The 23,785-nt window shown below is 40.9% G+C and overlaps 1 protein-coding gene across 2 annotated transcripts in view; it reads right to left on the bottom strand.

Moving 5' to 3' along the window:
* Positions 1-6,265: 6,265 nt before the first annotated feature.
* Positions 6,266-23,785, bottom strand: part of NABP1 (nucleic acid binding protein 1) — a 30,938-nt gene continuing 13,418 nt past the window's right edge. Inside the window, exons 6-7 of one of the 2 annotated variants that reach the window (XM_089519559.1) lie at positions 23,037-23,108; positions 6,266-8,497 (exon numbers count right to left, since the gene is read on the bottom strand). In XM_089519559.1, coding sequence (XP_089375685.1) covers positions 8,466-8,497; positions 23,037-23,108 — 104 coding nt within the window. In that variant the 3' untranslated portion in view covers positions 6,266-8,465. Of the gene's footprint in view, positions 8,498-19,845; positions 23,109-23,785 lie in introns of those variants that run through there. The other variant, XM_089519558.1, reaches the window with a different exon arrangement.

The raw sequence follows: 23,785 nt of genomic DNA on the forward strand, positions 1-23,785 counted from the left end.
AGAAAGTGGAGAAAATCAAATGCACCACCATGAAGAGACCTGCTTTTCCTGTGAAGACATCTTTGTGGAGGCCTCTGGAGAGACTTAGTGTTTGCTTTTCCATGGGTTTTTCCCCTTGTTGCCTAACTGCATGCTGGAGAAAATATCCTACATCTTGCAACACTATCTTAATATTTGTTTTATTTACCAACTAGACAAAGTACCCAACACAAAGCCCTTAGTCCTTCACCCACCCTAGTGCCTCTTCTCTGCTTCTTTTCTATTTCTGCTTTCATTTCTATCAACAGTGGTGTCACTAGAGCTGGCGTCACTCATGCAGTAACTCATAATGTAACCATCCCACTGACCACTTCCCATACCACACCATACAGAATCCTTAATAATGTTTTTTGGACTAATGTTACTCATAAATTGTCATTCCCATACATCGCTGAATGTAAAGGTAATAGTTGTGACATGAACAACTAGCAAAATTAAAATTATACTTCTAAATAACAATATCATACGCAGAGCCTAAATGTATTTACGTCTACATAGTTTCATGTGGTTAAAGAAAACCCTAGGAAATTCATGGAGTTGTCATACATAAGTCAACAGGTGACTTGAAGATATATACACAGAGAGAGTGGTATTGTGATTTGGTTGTGGATACCAAAATTTGTGGACACTCAAGTCCTATTATATACAGTGGCATAGTAAAACGCGGTCCTTTATATAAAATAGCAAAAATCAAGGTTTGCTGTTTGGAATTTTTGAGAGGAAATATTTTCAAGGTGTGGACGGTTGAATCTGTGGATGCAGAATCCATGGATACAGAGGGCCAACTGTAAACAAATTCTAGAACCATGTATATGTGAGATATCTGCATGTGACATGAAAGTCATGCTTTTAACTATATTTTAACCCTATGTATACACCTTTGGAAACTGCAATTAGCTCTAAATGTCCTGCTGTGCTATATATATGTGTGTGTGTGTGGGTGTGTGTATACATATATACCTATAACTTGGGTATACATATATACCTATAAATTGACAGATCAATAGGGTAATATGTTCAAACTTGAAAGATCATGTAACTTAGGCAAGGGGGAACTATGGGCTGCAAGCAGCCCCTAGGTCCAATTCATGTATCCCTGAAGATGGTCGCATCCTTCCCCCAAACCCACGCAATCCGAAACAAATGGCTACCGATTTTCAGACAATTTTTCACTGGCCAAAACAATCTAAATGCAGCCACAAATGTCATTTATTTCTCCCACCTTCCAGAGACCCCCAAACCACAAAAAAAGTGTGGCCCCAAATTATATTGATGGCCAAAATGCACCAGCATAGCCCATGATGTAGCACTGGTGAAAACTGGCTCCCATTCCTTCTGCAGCTGCAATGTAACAAATTCATTTGATTTGCACACATACATCAGTTTCTTCCTGTGTAGCTTTGTGAGCAGCTCTTACTAAGATGTGCTTTTAGATACTTTCAGGCAACGATCTTAGAAAACAGCAAACTATAGAATGGATTGCCCTGATATTCTTCTTTTTTGTATTTCCCATGCATCACATTATTTGGGCAGCTCTATACCCAGATGTAGCTATGTACATTTCAAAACCAGTGCCAGAGGAGTTACATTCCTGTCATTCAAAGAGACAAGACATTGAAGTTAGCTCAAAAGAAGCACACATATCCCTCGGGCAGTGTGTTTGGGCATGCACATTGATTTTATTATCTTTGTTCTTAACAGAGACAGTTTGTTTGTGTCTTCAATTATTCTCACTCTGGACTGGTCCATGGAGGGGCTTTTATTCCACTGTGAGCTTGTCCCTTACTATACATGTGTATCAATTTTAAAAAGTTATATAAACATTTGTTAGAGGTGCTCACCCCAGAGTGAATTATCCTTACAAGCAAAGATGTGTTTAGTAGTTTAACAGATAAATTTAACTGCTAGTGGATTCTGTGTTCAAACAATTCCACATTAGCAGGCTCCCTTCTGTTCAGCAAATTCCTGCAGAGGAGGAAGAGTTGTCCCAGAACTAAACTGCATGGTACATTAAAATATATAGCATGCCATTACATTAATTCATTTTTGCTTTTTGCTTTTAGTTTTATGGAAACACATGGGGCTCTCTGCTCTTGTTCAGGACCAATACAGTACACAGAGATTTAAAGCTCCCCCTCCCAGTCCCAGCTACCTGTTCTCAAATTTTTGCTCATCTAGGAACTATTAACTGAACAAAATTAATTTCAATAGGGACAAGATTCAGGCAGAAAAAAATGAAATGCACAGGTATAGGATGGTGACACCTGAATCAACACCAGTACATACAAAAGGAATCTAGGAGTCTCAGTAGACCACAAACTGAACATCAGTCAACAGAGTGATGCAGCAGTTAAAAAAGGCAAATATGATACTAGGCTGAGTGTCTAGATTGAGCAAAGTAATAGTACTACTCAGTTCTGCTTTGACTGGAGCTCACCTTGACAGTCACAATTTACAGTACCATTCAAAAAGGACATTGACAAGCTGAGGCATGTCCAGAGGAGGGTAACCAAAATGGTGAAAGGTCTGGAAACCATGCCCTATAGAGGAGCAGCTTAGGGACCTGGGTATGTTTAACTTGGAGAAAATAAGGTTATGGGGTGACTTAAACTTTGTTGTTGTTGTTCTGTGCCTTCAATCAATTTCCAACTTATGACAACCCTAAGGCAAACCTATCATGGGCATTTCTTGGTGAGATTTATTCAGGGGAGGTTTGCCCCCATGTTTAAATATTTGAATGGATGTCATATTGAGAATGGAGCAAACATGTTTTCTGCTGCTCTAGAGACTAGGACCTGGAGTAATCGACTAAAACTACAGGAAAAGAGATTTCCTATTCCCCACTACCACTCCCTTCTCCTTTTGTGTCATGTCTTTTTAGATTGTAAGCCTGAGGGCAGGGAACCGTCTGACTAAAAGATTGTATGTACAGCGCTGTGTAAATTTACAGCGCTTTATAAATAAAGGTTAATAATAATAATAATAATAATAATAATAATAACCTAAACATTAAGAACTTTCTGACAGTAAGAGCTGTTCGACAGAGGAACACACTCCCTAAGAGTGTAGTGGAGACTCCTTTGGAGGTTTTAAACACAGGCTGGATGCCCATCTATCGGGAGTGTTTTCACTGTGTATTCCTGCATGACAGGGGTTGGTCTGAATGGCCCTTGTGGTCTCTTCCAGCTCTATGATACTATGCTTTTATCTCTCTCTCTCTCTCTCTCTCTCTCTCTTTTTGGCCCAACTTGGGGTGGGGAATATGTACTTTAAAAAGCCTTCATTGACTGCTTTTTCTCCTCTTCCTCTTAAGATATTTATATACAGGCATCCCTCAGTCAACAAAGCCTCTGAGAAAGAAAAGTCACCTAACCACATTTATGCATTCCTCCCTGGCTAGACCTGGTCCAAGACATTTGGTTGAGTGAGGTGGAGTAGAAAATGGTGCCTCTTGCTCATCTGTGGCAAGGTATTTGGTTATATGGGACAGAAAACCTTACAGTTAGGACTACCTAAGGGGTCTGTGAGGTCTGGGTCAACAAGGATTTGGGGGTCCTGCTACTATCCCTTACATTAGGGGTGGGCAACTGTGGGAGGCTACGGGGGTGCCTTAGCCACTAATTTGAGATATGGTGCTGAAAAAGAGTTCTGACAATACCATGGATGGCCAAAAAGACAACAGATCAAACCTGAACTCTCCCTGGAAGCCAAGATGACTAAACTGAGGCTATTGTACTTCAGCCACATCATGAGATGACTCACTAAAAAGATGATAATGCTAGGAAAGATGGAGGCAAGTAACAAGAGAGGAAGGCCACATGCCAGATGGTTAGACTCAATCAGAGAAGCCACAGGCCTGATCCTGCAAGACCTGAGCAGAGCAGTTGAGAAGGGCTTCAAGGTGCTTTATTCACAGGGTCACCAAGAGACAAAGTCAACTTGAATATAGTTAATGATGAAGTAAGGGGCAAACAAAGAGGTCTCTTTCAAGCTGTCTTCAGCTCTCTGAAGAAACCACCATCTGTCCCCAGCTGTGAAGTTTCATTTGCTGCCTGCCAAGATGCAACAGCTTTTGGGACACATCAACAGTCTCTTCTATTTCATTTTTCAAACAAATCCTTTGTAATCAATAGAGCTGGTAGTGAATATACCAGCATATCTAAGTCAAAGTTAAAAGATAAATTGATTTCAACAAGTCACTGCTTAAGCCTTGGATTCCACTGCCCTTTAGAACTGTTGAAATACAAAACCACATTAAGACCACCTCAAGTCCAACTCTACTACAGAGCTCAGAATGTTTTTAGTTTTTTTAAAAAAAATGAATTCATTGTGTAGCTTTTTGCAAAGCTGTCAAAGGAAATTAACTGTCAATGAACATTATCACAAATAATTAGCAATCCATTCCATTGCTCATTCCATTTCTTGTAACTTTTCTGTAACTTTTGGGGAGAGAGGGGCAGGTCCTAGAAAATGGTACTTATCACCAAAAATGTATCACATCATTTCCATTCATGATACTTTTGAAATGTAAATTTATTATAATGCTCCCTTCCTCACCAACGTTTGCCGCTTCCAAGTTTGCTCTGTCATGTGGCAAACTAAGGCAAAAGAGCCAGGCCACAGATCTTGAGAGACCGTGGTGCCCTCTGACCAGGCATTCCTCCTGGGTTCCATTTCTTTCTCTTGGGGGGCAGAGGTGTGTGTGTTCTTCATCCCCCTAAACTCATCTGCTGTCTTCAAGTATAGTACAGGGTCCTCCCATTGCCCATATCTAAGATTCAATTGCTAGGACATGAAATAGAGTGGGCACCATCTTGTTCTTTGCCTCAGGCAGCCAGATATCTTGGGCCAGCCTTGGGCTATTTCCATCTGAAATGTGAGACAGGCATCAAGGAAGGTAAAAATATTAACACAAATCCAGAATTTTTTCTATGCTAGCCTTTGAATTGAAATTGTGAGTCTTAAAATACCATGAGATGTCAGAAACTCACTTGATAAAATGATCTTGGAATGTATCCGCTGTGTGTTATTGAAAGAAAGTCAAAAGGTGCTTGCTTATTTATACCCTGACAAATATGTATAACGCTTCATAATAGGCATCAGGCAAATATATTTTACTTCCATTTTCAAGAGCGGAAGAAAAGACAACCCGGTTTTTACAAACCTGGCAATGTTAATAAATTGTTAGGAAAGGAGGTATCTTTCACTTCAGCTTATAAAGCAGATAATACTGTGAAACTATTAGATAGCAGTATTTCTTGAGTGCTTTAAGACATCAAAATGGTGTGTTTGCTACGCTTCTTCGCTTGTCCAAATTGGACTGTTTACTCAAAGTATATACACAGCTCTTATTCCACTAAGCCAAAGAAGAAAATTATGACTCTAGCTGAGTTTTCACCCATCCTATAAACATAGATCAAAATCAGTTCTGCAGTGCGTTGACACACTTGGGGTGAAATGTGCTGGTTGAAATAATAAACCTTTGTTTAAAATACTGAAAGAGAAATTGCTGCCAACACAGACACCATATTAGGTAGTTTCTGGGAGGAAAATTATATATGTAGTCTTGGGGAACAGATGCCGTAGTGAATTATTCACTGCGTATACATTTCCCCAGCATACATCAGGCAGGCCATTTTAAACCATGCCATAAAAGGGACAAATGGCACATTTTCATTGTAACACAGATACTAACAAAATTCTAGGTAACTCACAACTGCCAGCTTCCATTTCTTTTAACTTGCGATGGAGCGGGAGGGGGTGATAACTGGCCACAAGTTGGATTCCAGCAAGGAATCTTGCTTTATCATTCCAGTTCCTTCTGGGTATTTTTGACATATTCACTAGGACTATTCCTTTTACCTAAAATCTATACAACATGATGCCTATTGGATTTTAGATGATGCCCGTGTTTTCGCACAGGACTGAATTAGAGCGCACAGATTTGATTAGAGCCAGTCCTGGCATACTTCCATGAACTATGTCCAGCAACAAACCTCCTCCTGCAACACCATTGCAGGACTTAATCACATCAACCATACCTCTGAGGACTCTTTCGTCTGCTCATCTTCCAGCATGACTCAGGCCATCACCTGCCAACAATAGCCTTCTACTGCTGCCTACTTGACAAGAAAACTCCATTACAGGTTCACTTTAGAGTTGCCTTAAATCGGAAACAACTTGAAGGCACGTAACAACAGCAACAGGTTCATTAAAGCTCATCTCAAACAATAATATTCTAAACCAGAAAATAAAATCAATAATTTATTTATTTATTTATTTTGCTGCCTTCCTCTTGGAAAGATGGGTCACAGATAAAAGCAGTTAAAAACTTGATAATAAAATTTAAAATATAAATTACAGGAGGAGGATGGTAGTGACTCACAATCTCTCCCATTCTTCAACTGCCACCCAGAAAAACTGTACTAGCGTCCACAGAGGCACCTGCCTTCAGTCCTAAAGGGTCTGAAGGCAGAGCTTATCTCTGAAGGCCTTCTGCTAGGCAAACCCCCCTTCCCATTCCATTCCTCCACTCTAGAAGGGTTTACTATTGTGTGTGTTTCTTTCCCTATCACTTCTTTTGTGTCTAATCTATGAAAGCCAGCCACCAGAAAACCATAGGATATATTTCCTCCAGTCTCAACCTTCTTCTCTTGAGGCCCTCCTGTCTTGCTCTATTGGCAGAGGGGAAACCTCCCTTAAAAATTCTAATGATCCCAAATAACTAATCCATTGAAGTGTAGGAGTAACTGCATTTTAAATTAAGTGGTCTATGGAATTCAGCCAAAATGAGGAAATTCAGGCCATTTAACAAATTCATTTAATTAGCCTTTAAAGCATTGGTAGGGATGGCATCTATTCATCTGCTTCAGGCAGTAAGATGCCTTGGGTTGGCCCTAAGTCCTAAACTGATTCAGACTTAATTATTCCCTACCTACCAGTATTACATTAGACAGTCCTAGCTAGAAACACAGCACTTTTACTGTGACTACTGTTGTGAATGCTCAGTTTGTTTACATCCATTATACATTTGAATAGACAGATCACATACTTAGTGCTGAATTGGCCTTCCATAGACATTTGTAACCCTGTAAATGTGTCTACATTCACCAAGGGAATGTGCTGGATGCAATGGACAACAATCCACTGGCTAACAGCCTACCTGTCTTTAAAGTGCCAGAGGATTTTGCTCTGTTTTGTTGCAAGAGTGTAGCATGACTGCCATTCTGGTTTCAGGATGGGAGGGTACTGATTATGTAATATGTAAACAGGGACATAGCCAAGGGGAGGATCTTGGGGTCCGGACCCCCCTTCCATTAGAAAAATGAATGGTGTGTGCTGCTGCACCACTGCACCCAAGCTCCATTATAATGGTGGCACTTAGTCTGGACCCCCCCCCCTTTCCTAAAATCCTGGCTACGTCCCTGATGTAAATATTCATATCCTGCCCTATATCATAAGATCTATGAGTATCTTAGAATCATAGAGTTGGAAGAGACCACAAGGGTCATCCAGCCCAACCCTTTGCCATGCAGGAAATCTCAATCAAAGCATCCCTGACAGATAGCCATCCAGCCTCTGCTTAAAGACCTCCAAATAAGGAGACTCTATCACACTCTGAGGGAGTGTGTTCCACTGTCAAACAGCCCTTACTGTCAGGAAGTTCCTCCTAATGTTGAGGTGGAATCTCTTTTCCTGGAGCTTGTATCCATTGTTCCATGTTCTACTCTCTGGAGCAGCAGAAAACAAGCTTGCGCCATCCTCAATGTGACACCCCTTCAAATACTTGGGTGTTAGGCATTAGGCTCTCACCAGCCCTCTGCTCAGTGAGTGCACCCATTTCTTCCTCCTTGCCATAATTGATGCTGCCATTTTGGTTTCCGTTCCTTTATGCTCAAGTGGCACCACTTTCCAGTGAGAGAAGAAAAGGCACACAAAAGACAGTACTGTTCAACTTGTTCCTCTCATTGCTCACTTGCTTGCAGCACCAATGTAGGAGGCTCCAGAGACTGGCAATAGCTCCCTTGCAGAGTTGGGGGCCTTAACAAGTATCTGATGAAACTGAACCATAGATTCCAGCTCTTTTTCATTGTCTCTGTTTTCTGCAATGAGACTGAAATTCTAAATTTGTCATAGATATGATCCGGCAGAGAAGACATCACTCACCTGAAGTAACACTACTGGGAAGGGGGACAGAATTGATAAGGGTAGGTATAACCTCTGCTCTATAAAAGGCTATCTTTGAAAGGCATTGAATCTACATTTGTATCAACGCTGACAGCAAGAGGGCAACAAAAACGTAGAGGGCAGAAATTAGAGAAAATGTTTTTACCAGCTAAACATGAATGTAGAATAAAGAATAGCATAAGCAATGTGATGTAGTTTGAAAATGGTTTGGCTGTTATACATGGTACTCTTGTTTCTTCTTATCCAGCATTTGCTACATCTGTAAAAGTACCTGTAAAAGAGAGACAGCATGATGTAGTAGTTTGAGCATTACTCAGGAGAACAGGGTTCAAATCTCTGCTGGGTCATGCAAACCCACTGGGCCACCTTGGGCAAGTCGCACTCTTTTAGCTTCAAAGCAAGCCAAAAGCAAACCCTCTGAACAAATCTTGCCAAGAAAACTCTGTGATAGATTCACCTTAGGGTCAACCGAAGTCCAAAATGACTTGAAGAGACACAGTATCAGAAAGTATCTAATTTCCTGCCCAGAAAAGTTACTGTGTTTTAGCACTTGCTAGGCAGACAGCTAAATTCTCATCTATCACCACTCTGAAACTCTCATTAAAATAAGACCAAGCTTACCTGTAACAACATTAATGAATTCTAATCCAGTGATTACTCAGAATTCCATTAATTATCACTAATCCAGTGATTATGTGGTGTTATATTCAGGAACAGGAATGTAATAAAAGGACAGTAAAGAGGCAGCTTATGTACACACTTGCAGTGGAGGTTGAGTTTTCATTGCTTTGCTTTTGGTAAAGCCTAAATCCATTTGCTAGTTCCAGGTGGAGTAGCCTCACTGAATCACTAGATATATGTAAATGTTGGTTAACCACTAAGCTATTGACTCTAGAAACAGAAAGTGAATTTAGGACAAGAGGGAAGAGACCTGAGTTTTGATACTCACTCGATGACCTTGGGCTAGGAACCATGTCTTAGCCTAACTTTGTTCTTGTGTGCCTTCAAGTTGTTTCTGACTTATGGTGACCCTAAGTCAAACCTATCATGGGATTTTCTGAGGCTGTGAACATCTGACTCCATAGAATTATTACTAGGATAAAAGTGGAAGTGAAGAATGTATATCACAAGTTGGGGGGGGGGGGGGGACTGTATAATTATTTAAAAATAAAATAAAAGATGACAAACACCTTCACTTGACACAATTATACCACTATGATCCCACTTTCTGCCATGGTTCCATCCTACGGAATCCTGAAATAGGCATTTTAGGTATGGGCTTTTAGAAACAAGCCAGCATGGCATAATGGTCCAGTTATCCTCAATATGGCCATGGAGAATTCTGAGAACTATGGAATGGAATTCAGGATCCGATTTATGCATAACCTGGAGTTATGTGTCCATAGTAGATCTGTATTCATGGTCCCTACATAGCCACAATCATGGCACTGTTGCCTCAATCGTAACTGCCTTCAGACCTTTTTTACCAGGCATCAGCCACACTGAGAGACGTGGGTTCATTCTGCTGGTGATCAGTGGATAGACAGATGACATTTCCACCCCTTTTCACCAGCAAGCAAGGCTGTGACAATTAGAAGCCCAACTCCTGTCACATTTCCTTGTCACAGCCTGCCTGGCTGCCGGGAAGGAGAGTGAAAACATCATCCACCCACACTCCAATTGCCAGAAGAATGGATCATCTTTTCTCCATATGGCTGCTGCCAGTAAATTAGATTTGGAAGGGTTAGGCCAGGAGACACTACTTAACTACACAATTAACATACTTATGTAATGAAGTACGTAGTGCATGTAGAATTCTGTTTATGGTTTTGAAGTTTTTCCAAGCTTTAATAGAATTTAGAAATAGGGCAGCAACTACTGTAGAATTTGAGACTAAATAGGAGGGATAGGATGGTGACGGTTGTGAACTCCCAATCCTGGTATGATGCCACATGGAAGGCAATTTGTGAAACTTGAAGTCAGGCAGTACTATTTGGCACAATGAGGTATCTTTGGCTAATACACTCCAGGTGCCAAGGGAGCACTTTTTACTGCAAAGGAAACAAGCTTTGGAATTTCTTACAAATTGGTTATACTGTTAACTGGGATTCTCTGGTGGTTACTTGCAAATGCCTAGTAGGGGAGAAACACATGCTTCTTCTAATTAAAAGTCAATTAAAAGTTGACCCCTTTCTGTAACCAAGGTACTGCTGACAACACACTGGGAAAAACAGCATTAATACTGTGACAATAATGCTTCTTACTTTATTTAAAGGTATTGTTTCAGCTCTAAATATTCAAGGCATGCTCTTTTGTGCTGGAATATCTGTTCACCCTCAGATGTTTACCAGCGTTCAAACTGTATTGGCTTTCAGATAATTATGTCAGATTCTTGCTTTTATGGGAACACGCTGCTCTTACCCCATGCTCTTCTCAGTTTATAAACACTGTAGACAAAGATACAAATGGCATATTCTGCAGATAGGCCAACGGCTGCCTCCGTGACAATGAATGGAATGAAACCAGTATGTACATCAGGGTCAACCTAAGACATTTTTCTGCCTGAGATAAAGAGGAAGATGGCACCTTTCCCCTTTCCATGTGCAAGAGCTGAGTGGACTACCAGTTCTATCATTCATCAGTGGGAGAGCATCCTCCAATCTAGACACTATACCTATATTGATACAGACTAGAATCACATTGGCTTTTTTAGCTGCCACATTACACTGTTGACTCATGTTTAGGTCTACTAGGACTTCTAGATCCCTTTCACCTCCTATATCTGTGCATTTCATTTTTTCGTCCTTTCATTTCTCCCTGCTGGCATTCATTTTGTTAGTTTTGTACCAACTTTCTAATCTATTAAGATCATTTTGAATTTTGATCCTATCCTCTGGGGTATTAACTACTCCTAATTTGGTATCATTTGCAAATTTGATAAGCATGCCGTCTATTCTTTCATCCAAGTCATTGATAAAGATGTTGAATAGCACTGGGCCCAGCACAAAACCCTATGGCATCTCACTGGCCACTTCTCTCCAGGATGAGAGCGCACCCTTTAAAAAATGTTTTCTCCCCCCCCCCCATCCACTTAAATTGCATTGCCACCATGCCCAAATTGTGTTAAAAAGAGAGAGAGAAATAAAAGACCCGAAAGACATGCTGGTCAAGCAACAGGGCAGAGATGAAGAAGTTTGGGAAAGAGTCTCAGACCAGCAATGGCTGCTAAAGTGCTTGCAGACACATATGATAGGTACTTCTCCCAAGCCGATACATATGTGTATTCTTTCATTAATTGTGGTGAGAACAGGGGATTGTGTGCTAACCTCCTAAATTGTGTTGTGAGAACTCTTACCAGGTAACAGCATGTGTGTCTTCAGAATGCTTTACACTCCCTTTCTATTTGGCACCTGAGGTTCCAGCTCAATGGAAGATAGACATGGTTGCAGAATATTTGAAGAGGAGCACTCACCTAGAAAATTACAGTCACTTTTGAACAGATGGCCCTAGGGTAGGGGAAATTGTTTCAAAGATTTTTATCTTTGAAATAACCAGGGGGATGGGGAAGGATAAAGAAATGCAAGGCTCTTTGTGTCCTTCACTTTTCAGGGGACTGAAAACTCTTCCACGTGGAACACATTTTGTACTGAAGAATCATGGTAAAATTGTCAAACCCTACCTTTAACTAAAGGGCTAGGCTTGCAAATGCTGTTCAACAGGAATTTTGATTCCAGTTTTCAACCTTATATATCAAACAGATTGTCCATTATATGTATTACAATCTCTTGTTCACCCTTTCTAGAAATATAGACAGATTTCTTAGAGAACCTTCCCCCCCGCCACCCACCTCACCCTCCTTTTTGTACTAGTTGAAAAGAAAGAAATGTGTATTTCTTCTCTTTATCATCCGCCTTTTGAAACGTCCAAGGTCTGTTCTGCTACAAATGACACCAAATTGGCTCAGGAATGGCAGATTCAATCAATGTTATTCAAAAAGAGATGGATATTGTGTAGGAGAATGTAGGAACTACCTGCTCCCATTGAACCAAAATATCCAGCCAGCTGTTTCTTGAAAGCACACAAAGGCATGGAAGCAATGGGAAAATTTCTTCTTCTTCTTTTTTGGACAACTCTATAAAATCTTCCAGCCAACACAGCCAGAGCCATAGATCTAACTTTTCCAAACTCTGTCAACAGTCCCCTTTCCTCACAACACTCCTCTTGTCCATTCCTGCACCTCCTCCTAAGCAGATAGAAGAGTGAATTATTCCCTTGGTAGTTTTCTTCCTCCCAATCCTACTGAGAGGTGCATAAAAATATATACTATTTATTGCAGCCCTTCATCAAACCACATTCTACACTGCAATCAGCCAAGAGCTGCACTTTCCTTTCGTGCGTTCAGCCTGATTAGCTTAAATTAAACTTCGTGCCAATCAAGAAGGGAAAAGGAAAGGCAAACAATTCCCCAATGCAGGAGAGTCTTATCAACAAGCAAAGAAACATAAAAATAGCTAATGTAAACTCCCACAAATCCTGGTTGCTTGTTCCTTTGCTGTGCCTCTCGTAAGGTTGCCACAACACTGAAAGAGCTTGTGTCAAACAGAAAAGCCTATCGTTTTTAATTGTAAGGTAGAATTGCAACTGACATCACCATTTCAGAAGGCATCAGCTTATTAGATATCCAGACCTTGCCGAACTTTCATAACCAAAACCAGTGACCAGGCAGGATGGGAAATTTAGTCCAATATTGGCACTGCCCATTTGGAAGGAAACATGGGTAGCATTCTTATACCAGGTCTATCCGTTCATACATCTGCCTCCATACTGTCTCTACTAACCTAAGCCAAACTGAAGGTCCTTCAGCTGTCTAGGGTTACAACTTCCATCATTCCTGGCTGGCATGATGGGATGGTGAAAGATTTCAGGCAGATAAAAATTGTTCTAAAACTGTTGTGCTGGGCCAGGCAGCTCCTAGATTTTTCCTCCCCACTGTTTCCTCCTATGTCAGACTTCGTTAAAGGCTCAACCAAAGTAAGATTTTATAACTGCACTTAGAAGTAATTTTTGTGAGACATCTCAACAAAGATGTTCGTATTAAGGGAATATCTCTATTTTCATGGAATGGCACATTTTCCACAAGCAAATTGAGAAACAGACTTGCACAGCCTTTTAAACTAATTAATGTGCTTTAACTGATGTGCATTGTTGATTTGCTGTCATTCCCCACCCTGATTCATGGGGAGAGGCAGGTAAAAAATAAATAAATGAGGAGGAAGCTCACCTATAAAAACATCCTGCCAGATATCTTGACAAACCCTATCTTTTGAGGTTCTGGACTTTGTTGTCATGTAAACCAGCCAAACTGAAAAAACCCAAGATAAAAACCAAACAAAACAACCGAAGGGTTCTAGCAAAAAGATATGTATAAGGAAATAACAGCACCCTGGAGCAAAAAAACAATATAGTATCTTAAAGGGTGCTGTTATTTCCTTATACATATCTTTTTGCTAGAACCCTTCGGTTGTTTTCTTTGCTGTCATGTGCCTTCAAGTTGTTTCCAACTTATGGTGACCCTAAGGCAAAACTAGCATAAGGTTTTCTTGGCAAGATTTGTTCAAAGGAGGTTTCCCATTGCCTTCCCCTGAGAGCATGTGACTTGCCCAAGGTCCCCCAGTGGGTTTCCATGGCCAAGCTGGGAATCAAACCCTGGTCTCCAGAGTCATAGTCCAACACTCAAAGTGTTACGTCATGATGAAGAGCAGCCAAAATGATGTGGGAGCTCTTTCAGGGGACAGTTATAGGTCTAAGATGGAGTTCAAAATACCAGTTACTACTAGTCATAATGGTTCAATAGCACATACACAAGCACACCTTGTGTCAGAGAAAACACACCTCTGTATATCCACTGCTGGAGGATGTAAACTAGAAGGTGCATTTGCACTCATATCCTACTAGCAAGCTTCCCATATGGGCATCTGGTGGGTCACTGTGAAAATAAAATACTGAACCTTGGTTTGACCCAGGAGTGCTCTTGTTGGGTTCTTGTTTATGCCCTTGAGCCAACAAAGATAAGCTATGCCTTTTGTGCACACACTCCAACTCCAAGATCCAAACTACACATGGCTTTAAAGAAATATCTTGCAGCTCTGCATTTGTATACAGAGGGACCTAATTGAATTGGAGCTCATAGTGCATTGGCAGGTTGTGCTAACATTTTGCCTCCTACTAAGGTCTTGAACGCCACTGCTAGATCACACTTACAATGTTTATTGCTAGACCCTTGTTAGCTACATCTTTAAAATAATGTGTAGCTTGATTTTATAGATACTTGTATAACCACCAGAGAAGGCAAAGGACAGCAGAACTTGGCATGCAAGATAGAGGAGTTGCTGAAGCGCCACAGAAAGCATAAATAAGAGAAGAGAGTGCTAAAGGAGGACAGAGGAAAAAGATCAAGATGCTACAACCTGGTAATGTTGGAATTTGTTCTAATGCACAACTTATTTATATCTAAAAATTAATTCATTTGTTAATAGGTTGGAAATGAAAAGATTGAGAAGTGACATGATAGCAAAGTATTTCTAAGGATGACACACAGAAGATGAAGCCAGCTTGCTTTCTGCTACTGCAGTGCCTAGAACACAAACAAATGTATTCCGATCACAAGAAAAGAGTCCATCTAAACATTAAGAACTTTTTTACTGCAAGAACTGCTCAATAGTTTAATAGATTGCCTCAGAGGGTGATGGATTCTCCTTCTTTGGAAGTCTTTAGACAAAACTTGGATGGCCATCTCAGGGGTGTTTTAGTTATGTATTCCTGCATGGCAAGGTTTGGATTTCATAGTCCCTTCCCACTTTGATTCCATGTCAATAGAATTTTGACAAAATTAATGAGTTAATGCTAATCATTAAGACATAAATGTATTCTTTTAAAACATGCAAAAAAATTTTTTAATGTCAAACCACTATCAAAAATTATCAAGTTGTGAGCAACAAATTTAGACTTGATGTACAAACCACGGCCATCCAATATGGAAGCCAGCATGGCGTAGTGCTTTGAGCATTGGACTGCAACTCTTGGAGACCAGGAATCAAATCCCTGCTCAGCTATGGAAACCCACTGGGTGATTTTAGCCAACAGAGACTCTCTCAACCTCAGAGGAAGGGGAAGGCAAAACTCTGTGATAGGTTCATCTAAGGACTGCCATAAATTGGAAATGACAACAAATAACCCCCATACACACCTTCTCCTCTTCCAACTATATCCTATAGGCCAGTGCTGCTCAGTGGTAGGCTGTGGACCATTGGCTGCTGTTGCAGTGAATTTCCAAGAAACTATCATATGACAAAAATATATATATTTCCTGTCCCTGCCACAATCTGGGGGAAAATGTTGATCCACTGCATCAGACACTCTAGAGGAATACTGTTATACGCCTCACCTCATTTGCTCCTTCCAGGGCCTTCCCCAAATTTCACAAGGCACAAGAAGTTGATAAATCTGCATCTGACCCAGGCTTTTCTGTTCTCTTGACAGGCTTTGCCCAGGAAAAGAGGGATTACGTTGCTTGCTCCAAGGCCTTTTATAAATCTGCCATTTATATCTGCCCAAAATTTTAGTGTATTCATATTGGACAGTCTTAAATTTTGTGATGTTTACCATAATCATTTTTTAGGGGTTGATCACTATTTTTATGATTGGGGGGAGGGGTTGGGGTTTTTTAATTGTAATTTTTAATTGTTTGATGTTTTATTTATCCTGTTGGAATCCACTTTGATTCCTTTGTGAAAAAGCTGACTACTACTAATAGTAATCATGCTCAACTAGATTTCAAAGGATTTATCAGTAAGATCCAAAAGGCCACAGTCTCCAATCAGCTGTGTGATTAAATTAAAAATGTTATATATTTATAGCAAAATAATACACACACACACACCCCTAAAAAAAAAAAAACCCCTTGAAAATAAGTTGCAGCCTGTGGCTCAAGATGATCTAAAACTGGCCATTCCTGTTCTAACCAATCAAGTTCCAGACCACTACCCCTAAGAGTTACATTTGATTTGTCAGATCACAAGTTTACCAGGCCCTGCAACATGCATAATTCTGCCAAAGTGCTTTGGAGTATTACTCCATCATATTCTCTCCCCAAGAAATATAACACTGTCATATTCATAACTGCTTGCCATTTATGGCCTGACTCATTCACTGTCTTGTGCTGTCGGTTTGCCCTCAGTCTTGAGGACAGCGGGGCATGAACATGACTGTGGACTCTACGATATTTGGATATCCAGATACATGCTGTGCATCTTTTTCACTGTGACATGGAATTGTTATATGTGCAAATAAGCATACACATGCTGTTGTGTGCCTACTAGTCATTTCTGACTTACGCCAACCCTAAGCCTCAGTTTTCTAGGGCTGAGAGTGTGTGACTCATCCAAGGTTGCTCAGTGGGTTACTATGGCCAAGCAGGGGAATCAAACCTTCATTTCCAGAGTCCAATGCTCAAACAACAATACCATGCTACTACACCATGCTATACTCCCTTTTGCTATCACTTTCTTCACATACTTGTATCTGGCATCAGATGAAATACTTAGGCAGCATCTACATGCAGAATTAATGCAGTACACTGCGGAAGCAATGCACTGTGTCAGCTGCCATGGTTCAGTGCTATCTCATTCTGAGATCTGTAGCTCCGTGAGATATTAAGCCTTTGTCAAAATTCTGGTTTCACAACAAACTACAAATCACAGGATTCCATAGCATTAAGCCATGCCAACTAAAGCCATGTCAAACATCATTGATCCTACAGCGTGGCAGCAAACCAACTTCTCAGTTAATCACAAAGCAGCTACAAGATACCTTTGTTATCTGGACTTACTGATAAGCATTTCATCCCTTTCACCATTCTTAATTCAAGCCCACCCGCTCCCCAACAAGGAAAACTACACATTCTCAATTCTGGTCTATTTCTGGCCTGATCAAACAAGACTGTTACTGATCTGCTACTGGGGAGCTACATATATTCTACTACCACTAGAGGGGGCATTTACACAAATGTTTGTCATCTTTACAATTCTAGGTAAGATTTGATGTTGTTGTTGCCTGAGTTTATAGCCTTTAACAGGGAAGGATTCACCATTTAGATGAGGGCTACTGTAAGGCTTGTTGTTGGAAATCTGACCATGGTAGCCTTACAGATGCTCCTTTCCAACCATCACAGTGAAAGATCAGTTCTAACAGTTAAATGGCATCTACTTTTGTCCTGATCCTCATATTTTAAAAAATCAGCTGTTGAATCAGAGTCTAACAAAGCAACTTTCCCCATCCTTGAATGTACTCCTACACAACTGAAATGGAGGCTCATGAGACACAATGCCTAAATGTTTGACTAAGCAAACCGATAATCCAGAAGGTAGCCAAAAGACCACATTGTCTCCTATGAACCTGTCCAGAAGACACGTTCCTGTGGCTGCTCTATTAATGGGCCTGATCCCCCTGAAAAGGCCAGGTGAGCACCTATATAGTGGAAACCCCCTTGTAGCCACACACACGCCACCCTGAAAAAGTCAGGCCATCTCCATTGCTAATGAGCTTCTGGCAGGCAACCAGGATTGCTTTGTTCCACATAGTTCTGAGCAGTGTTAAAATGTGTGCTTCGGTTTGTGTTTCTGCTTTATAGCTCACTTTAAAATAATTATTTTAATGTTGGTTTTCAAAGAAGGTTGTGTCACCTGTTGTGGATCATCTTGGGAGCCCTGAAAGGCTAAGTGATGAATAAACACTTAATAAATTGCGTGAACTGGCACTTAGTACCTTCAGCCATGGTAACATGCCATCAAGTGTCAAAGTGGAGCTAGTGACAGTCATCTTGTTTATGATGGTACTACATTAAGGGAAAGAGGACTTTTGAGTGAATGAAGGTATGGAAATGATGCATACATCATGGGTTTCCCAAGGACAAAGGGTTTCAAGTGCATACAGAAAAAAGGAATTGGCTTCATCCACCTCTCTTTTCGAGGCTCCAAGAAGTTACCAAGGTTAGTCTGTGCTCCATTCACACAGACCATTTCTTTCCTCTCAGGACACCATTTTTAAAAACCTATATAAAGCAAGCAAAAATCCAACATAGACATCTGCACAAGAGCTATCCATGAGGAGATGGGCAAACCAAGCAAAACTTCCTCCTGTGCTGTCTTATTCCATTTCCTTTTGGCTTGATACCGATTTTGCCCTTAAGAAAATAGAGAAGTGATTAATTGAGTGAAAATAAGAACAGTTAAGCTTAAATTAACAAACAGAAACATTACTGACCGTAAAGATTACACAGATGTTTTTGGTTCATCTATGAAATGGCACCTGCTGAGCAGCACTGCTTTTACTTAACAGAACATTTTGGTTGAACACAGAGCTGGGGGGGGCTTCACAAAATTCAATACAAATCAAATTGAACATTTTATCATCTTTGCTATTAAACTTAAATCATGTTTACCAGAAACTACTTTCTCACAAACCGAGATTTCAATACTTGTGGTGTTTTTGTATGATGATAGGTGTGTGGCATTATGGGTTAGAGCACCACGTCATCAACTACATTAGTCTCATCAATCCCTTTTTGGCATTCATGCTAAGTCACAGAAACTAGCAACGATTGATTCCACCATGGGAGGGAGAACTACCGTGCTTCCAAAACAGAACCTAAAAACCTTGCAACAAGAAGTAACTTATGACTGTACTCCTCACTTCCTATCTGGGTGCTACATCATTGCAGAACAATTCCAGAAATGCCTCCATACTTCTACTTGGAAATCTGCTCATTCAAGCATAAATATGCTAACTGCAACACCCTCATAAAAATTAAAATTGCTACTCATAAAAATTAAAACTGTTTTTCAGGTTCTGCTGCTCTATGGTTTTGTGGTTTTTTTTACACTTGCTCTCAACTGCTGGAAAAACAAGCCTTTTCTTCATGACAATTTAGCAACAGCATTTACACTTCTACACCACTTATCAGGGGACTCGGCAGTTTACAATCTGTAAACCATTTGCCCCCAACCAGCTGACCTATAAAAGGATGGAAGGCTGAGTCAACCTTGGAGCCCTGGATCAAACTCATAACCTTGTGGCTGCAGTACTGTCATTTAACAACCAAAAAAAAAGTGGCACACTTTGTGGTTTTCAATATATTTTTGTTCCGAGAAGCTACAAACCATGAGAATGGTGACTGGCCAAATGAAAAATGGTCTGACTTTAGAGTGCAGGTCAGTGGATCCCGAGCGTATGGGCCTCTTCAGACTAGCCACTAAGGACGGTCAGGGGGTGGAATTAGGGTGTTGCGTCCAGATGACAGACGTCCCGACTCTACTGCCAGGGTGCCATGACACCGCACGCCACTCTACACAGCGCATGGTGTCATGCCACTTCTCCGACACTGCATCCACACAACACAGTGACAAAAGAGCATTGCCAAGCTATAGCAGCACAGCTATGATGCCCTTTCCAGGGTGCAAAAAGGAGCCACTTTTTGTGGCTCCTTTTTGCACCCTGGAAAGACTGGATCAGGGCTGCGCCATGCAATTGCTGCAGTCCCAATCCAGCTAGGAAAGGGCCAGTGTCACACCACCCCTTCAGGGTGGTCTGTCAAGCCTCCAAAGCCCCAGATACTATTGGGACTTCCAAACTGAGGCCAGACAGCAGGTGTGCAATTCTGAAAGCTGTGATGTCAACAGCATGAAGGAAACTACAGCAGGGGAACCCACTAGAAGAAACCAGTCATGTTTTAGAGGTGCTACTAGATTCCCTCATCTGAATGGCCTTCTTATATGTTACTGCAGAATCAAGTGCTATTGGCTCAGATAATTAACTAACTTGGCCATGAGGCAACTCAATAGAAACTTTCTTAGATATGTGGAACCCTTTTATGGAATTTGTAATTTAAAAAGGGGGACACCAGTATTATAGGGTTCGATGCTTAGACTGTAAATTGTTATAAGGAAATTGTTTTCGTAAGGGTAAGACGAGTTGAATAAGAGATGGTAAGAAAGGATGGAGAAGCATAGAAATATACCTAAAATACAGCCTGAGAGAAGCAGGAAATCATTTTCTTTTAATAGGGGTGAGAAATTGAATCAACGTGTGTCTTTTTTTTCTTTTTGGATATTGAATTAAAAAATAATTACAAAAAAAGAGTGGCATCTTTCCTTCTGTGCTACTTTTATGTTTGCGGCTTTGGTTACAAAATATGACATGTTCATCTACAGCAATGAGCAGCACGCAAAAGCAGTGTTTTGTGGACAGCCTGTAACCCATGTTTAGCAATGAACACTGAACATTGGCTGCAATAATGAGGGTTTCTCCCAGAGCAATTACACCCCCATTTAAGCAGGTGGCAGGTGTTGTTTCCTCTGCTCCACTGCCACCCAAGAGTAGTTTTAGAACTACAGACTTTGCACTAATACTTCTAACTAAAATATGAAGACAGAACTGAATAGTGGTCAAAACATGCCATTAAACTTCTTGTGATATCCCAACAGTGAGCTAAAACATGTCAATATCAAAAAATTAAAATACAGGCAGTAGGATTTTATATAGGAGTACTACTGCATTAGCCAAAGTTGCAACCTCCCTTCCAAGTAATCCATCCTATTTAAACTCTTCATTAACATTTGGGAAAATTAACACAAGCGGACAGATAGAACGAGGTGCCAAAAGCCTGATCAGGTTTTATACATCAAAGGTGAAGCTAAACCATGTTAATACCCCCACCTTTCCTTGCTTGCAAATAAGTTGTCAGGATCCACTTCCAAGGAGATATGGTTAAGGTAAAAGCTGAACACATACATTTCTATCCCAGGTACTCTCGAATAATTAGGTGGAAAAAAGATATTAGGGTGCTTCCCCCCCTTCACATGGCTAGTGCAACTTTGAGGTCCACTTCAAAAATTCAAGGGTGGGGGGAATCGGTCGTTCAACAGCATTTAAATCCATTCCAAACCTGAGAGTGTCCCCATGCAGGGATTCGTCAACATGTTTTCATGGCCTGGTGGTAAAGGACACCAAGAATATTTAAATGCACTCCTTTTACTTGAGGGCCAGGACCACCAGAATACACCTTCTCTTATTCAAACGCAATAGCTTGAAAACTATTTGCATGAACAGGTGTGAGGCTGACTTTCTAGAAATCAAGAAGAGTAGCTCCAAAGCCAATCATGGGCAAAAGAGTGTACTTGAGAATTCAGATAGAGGGTCTCCTCAAGAAAAGGGGGCATCAACAGTGAATATTCTCACACACAGAGACACACTTTGTTTGCAGCTCTCTGACACACGTTTGAGCCAGTTTATGACATCAGGACAATCAAGCAGTGAAGTGTCTCCTGGACATGATGCTAAAGGTTCTACATTAGAGGGTGGATAAAAAAAATACTACCAAACAAAAAAACTAGCAAGTAAGAATCATTCAAGCTGGTTTTCTGTCTGGCAGGCTACACTTCTGTGTTTTATTGCCCCAAAACATGAAACTGTATCTTTACCTTTTTGAAGTCAGTGACACATAGAGAATAGTCTTTTTATACTTTACTGCAGAGTCAAGCAGTAGGTATTCTTCTGGACTGCACCCCTTTCAAGTAGGTACATGCTGCTGGATGTTTTGAAGACTAAGAACACTTTCACACTGCATAATTATATCACTTTAACGGATACGGCTCTACCTTATAAAACCATGGGCTTTGCAGTTTGGTCAGAGGCACCAGTGGAGGTCCCTGACTGAATATTGCAAAAGTCCCTCCCTAAATTCCCAGTTTCAGGATTTCACAGAATGGAACCATGGCAATTAAAGTAGAATCAAGAGTGCTACAATGGTACAGCGTGAAAGAGCCCCAGGACAATGCTACTGCAACTACAGTACCTTTCAATTTCCATGGAGGTCTATTACAAACATGAAAGGTATTATTTTACAGAGATTTAAGTCTGAAATGTTGCAGCACTGTTTATATAGAGATAGAACAACTTCTACAAGTTGCTGAACTGCAACTCCCAGCATTCTCATCTAGGAAAGATGGCTGGGGCATGCAGTCCATGTATGTACTACTGCAGGGACTTTAAATATATAAACAGGGTCACAAGAGAAATCTGACTCTAACTGAATTAGCCAACAGGAAAAATGAAAGAAAGAAACCAGACAGCATTTCTGTGACAGCATCAGACAGTTTACACTTAACACCATGTCATTTTAATGGACACTTTTTAGATTTGAGGTTCCTCCCCATGTTTTATGCACAAGCTCCCACTGACCATGATAAAAGTCCGACACAGGGAGGAGAGGAGCTATTAAACATCTTAAGGCTGTGTTGTTCAAACCAGACCAGAATAAAAATAAGCAACCCAGAATGACTGGGTGTGTTTTGGGAATCAGGGTCTAATATTTAAAAAAAAAAAATCAACCATGCCGCTGTTTAAAGATGTTTTCTTCCTGGGGCAACACAGTATCAGCAGTTTCACTTCCACTGGATTTTCAGCTGTGACGTGGGGAAGAGAGAGAAAAAAATCCCTCTCTCCAGACAAACAGAAGGCTTATGAACAAGGGGAAGGACAAACCTTTTTCACAGTTAACCACAAATAAAAGTGCAGGAAGTGTTTTCAAGTAGGGCATTAAAGAGTTTAGGCAGAGAGTGTGGAATTTTGGCTTGGTCATCTTTTCGAAGCTCTGCGGGGGTCCCTCCCATTACTTATGGTGCTTTGAAGGGAACGAGTATTGTTAGGCGGCACTGAAGGAGTGGGGGCACCTCGTCCACTGGCCCTCCCAGTACCTGCATAGGAGGGGGCATGGTTATAAGTGGTTGACACGCCACCCAGCTCAGGTCCTGTGGGCAAACCATTGCCTAAAGAATAAACAAGAAAAAAGAAAAAGAGAGAGAGCATCAGACACTCCAAGTTCTCAGGGTTCATGGCCATCAGTTCTGAAAACAGCTTTGCCTTTTAAGCAGCCTTGTCCTTAAAATCAGGAAACATATCTACTCGAGGTTGACAAGAGCTAGGAAGGCATCTGTGGGGAACACTGAGTCCCCAGGGACAGTCTGTATTTTCAGACGCCACGCAACGGTAACCAAAGTACAGAGAAAACAAGTTGCTACATGCCTCTGTGACTTAGCAGCCTCTTCCCAGAGGTCTGCTTTAACTGATAGCAAAATGTGCTGAGATGCTACAACTGGCCTGTTAGTGGACGCAGGTGCTCAAAGGAAAAGGGAGGACAGATAAGAAGAAAAGCAGGCCTGGGACTCATCATCTATCCTCACTGCAGTAATAAGAGGGAATACAAAATCGTTTTTGAACATTACATGATGAGCACAGAGCCACAGAGGGATTTATTTTGTTATATCCAATACCACTAATACCACCCCACATGTGAGAATTGTTCTGTGGTCTTGCTCTCAACAGGAGAGTTTTTCTGAAAAATGAGCTTGTGACAACCAGAAGATGACACCCACCAGCAGCCCTGCAAAAGGCCATGTGTTCATCTCAACATGTTGTCATTTGATAAAAATGGTTGGCGATTGCC

Source organism: Sceloporus occidentalis, unplaced genomic scaffold (assembly GCF_023333645.1).
Source record: "Sceloporus occidentalis isolate IW3139 unplaced genomic scaffold, rSceOcc1.0.p SCAF_4, whole genome shotgun sequence".
In the NCBI taxonomy this organism is placed as follows: Eukaryota; Metazoa; Chordata; class Lepidosauria; order Squamata; family Phrynosomatidae; genus Sceloporus; species Sceloporus occidentalis.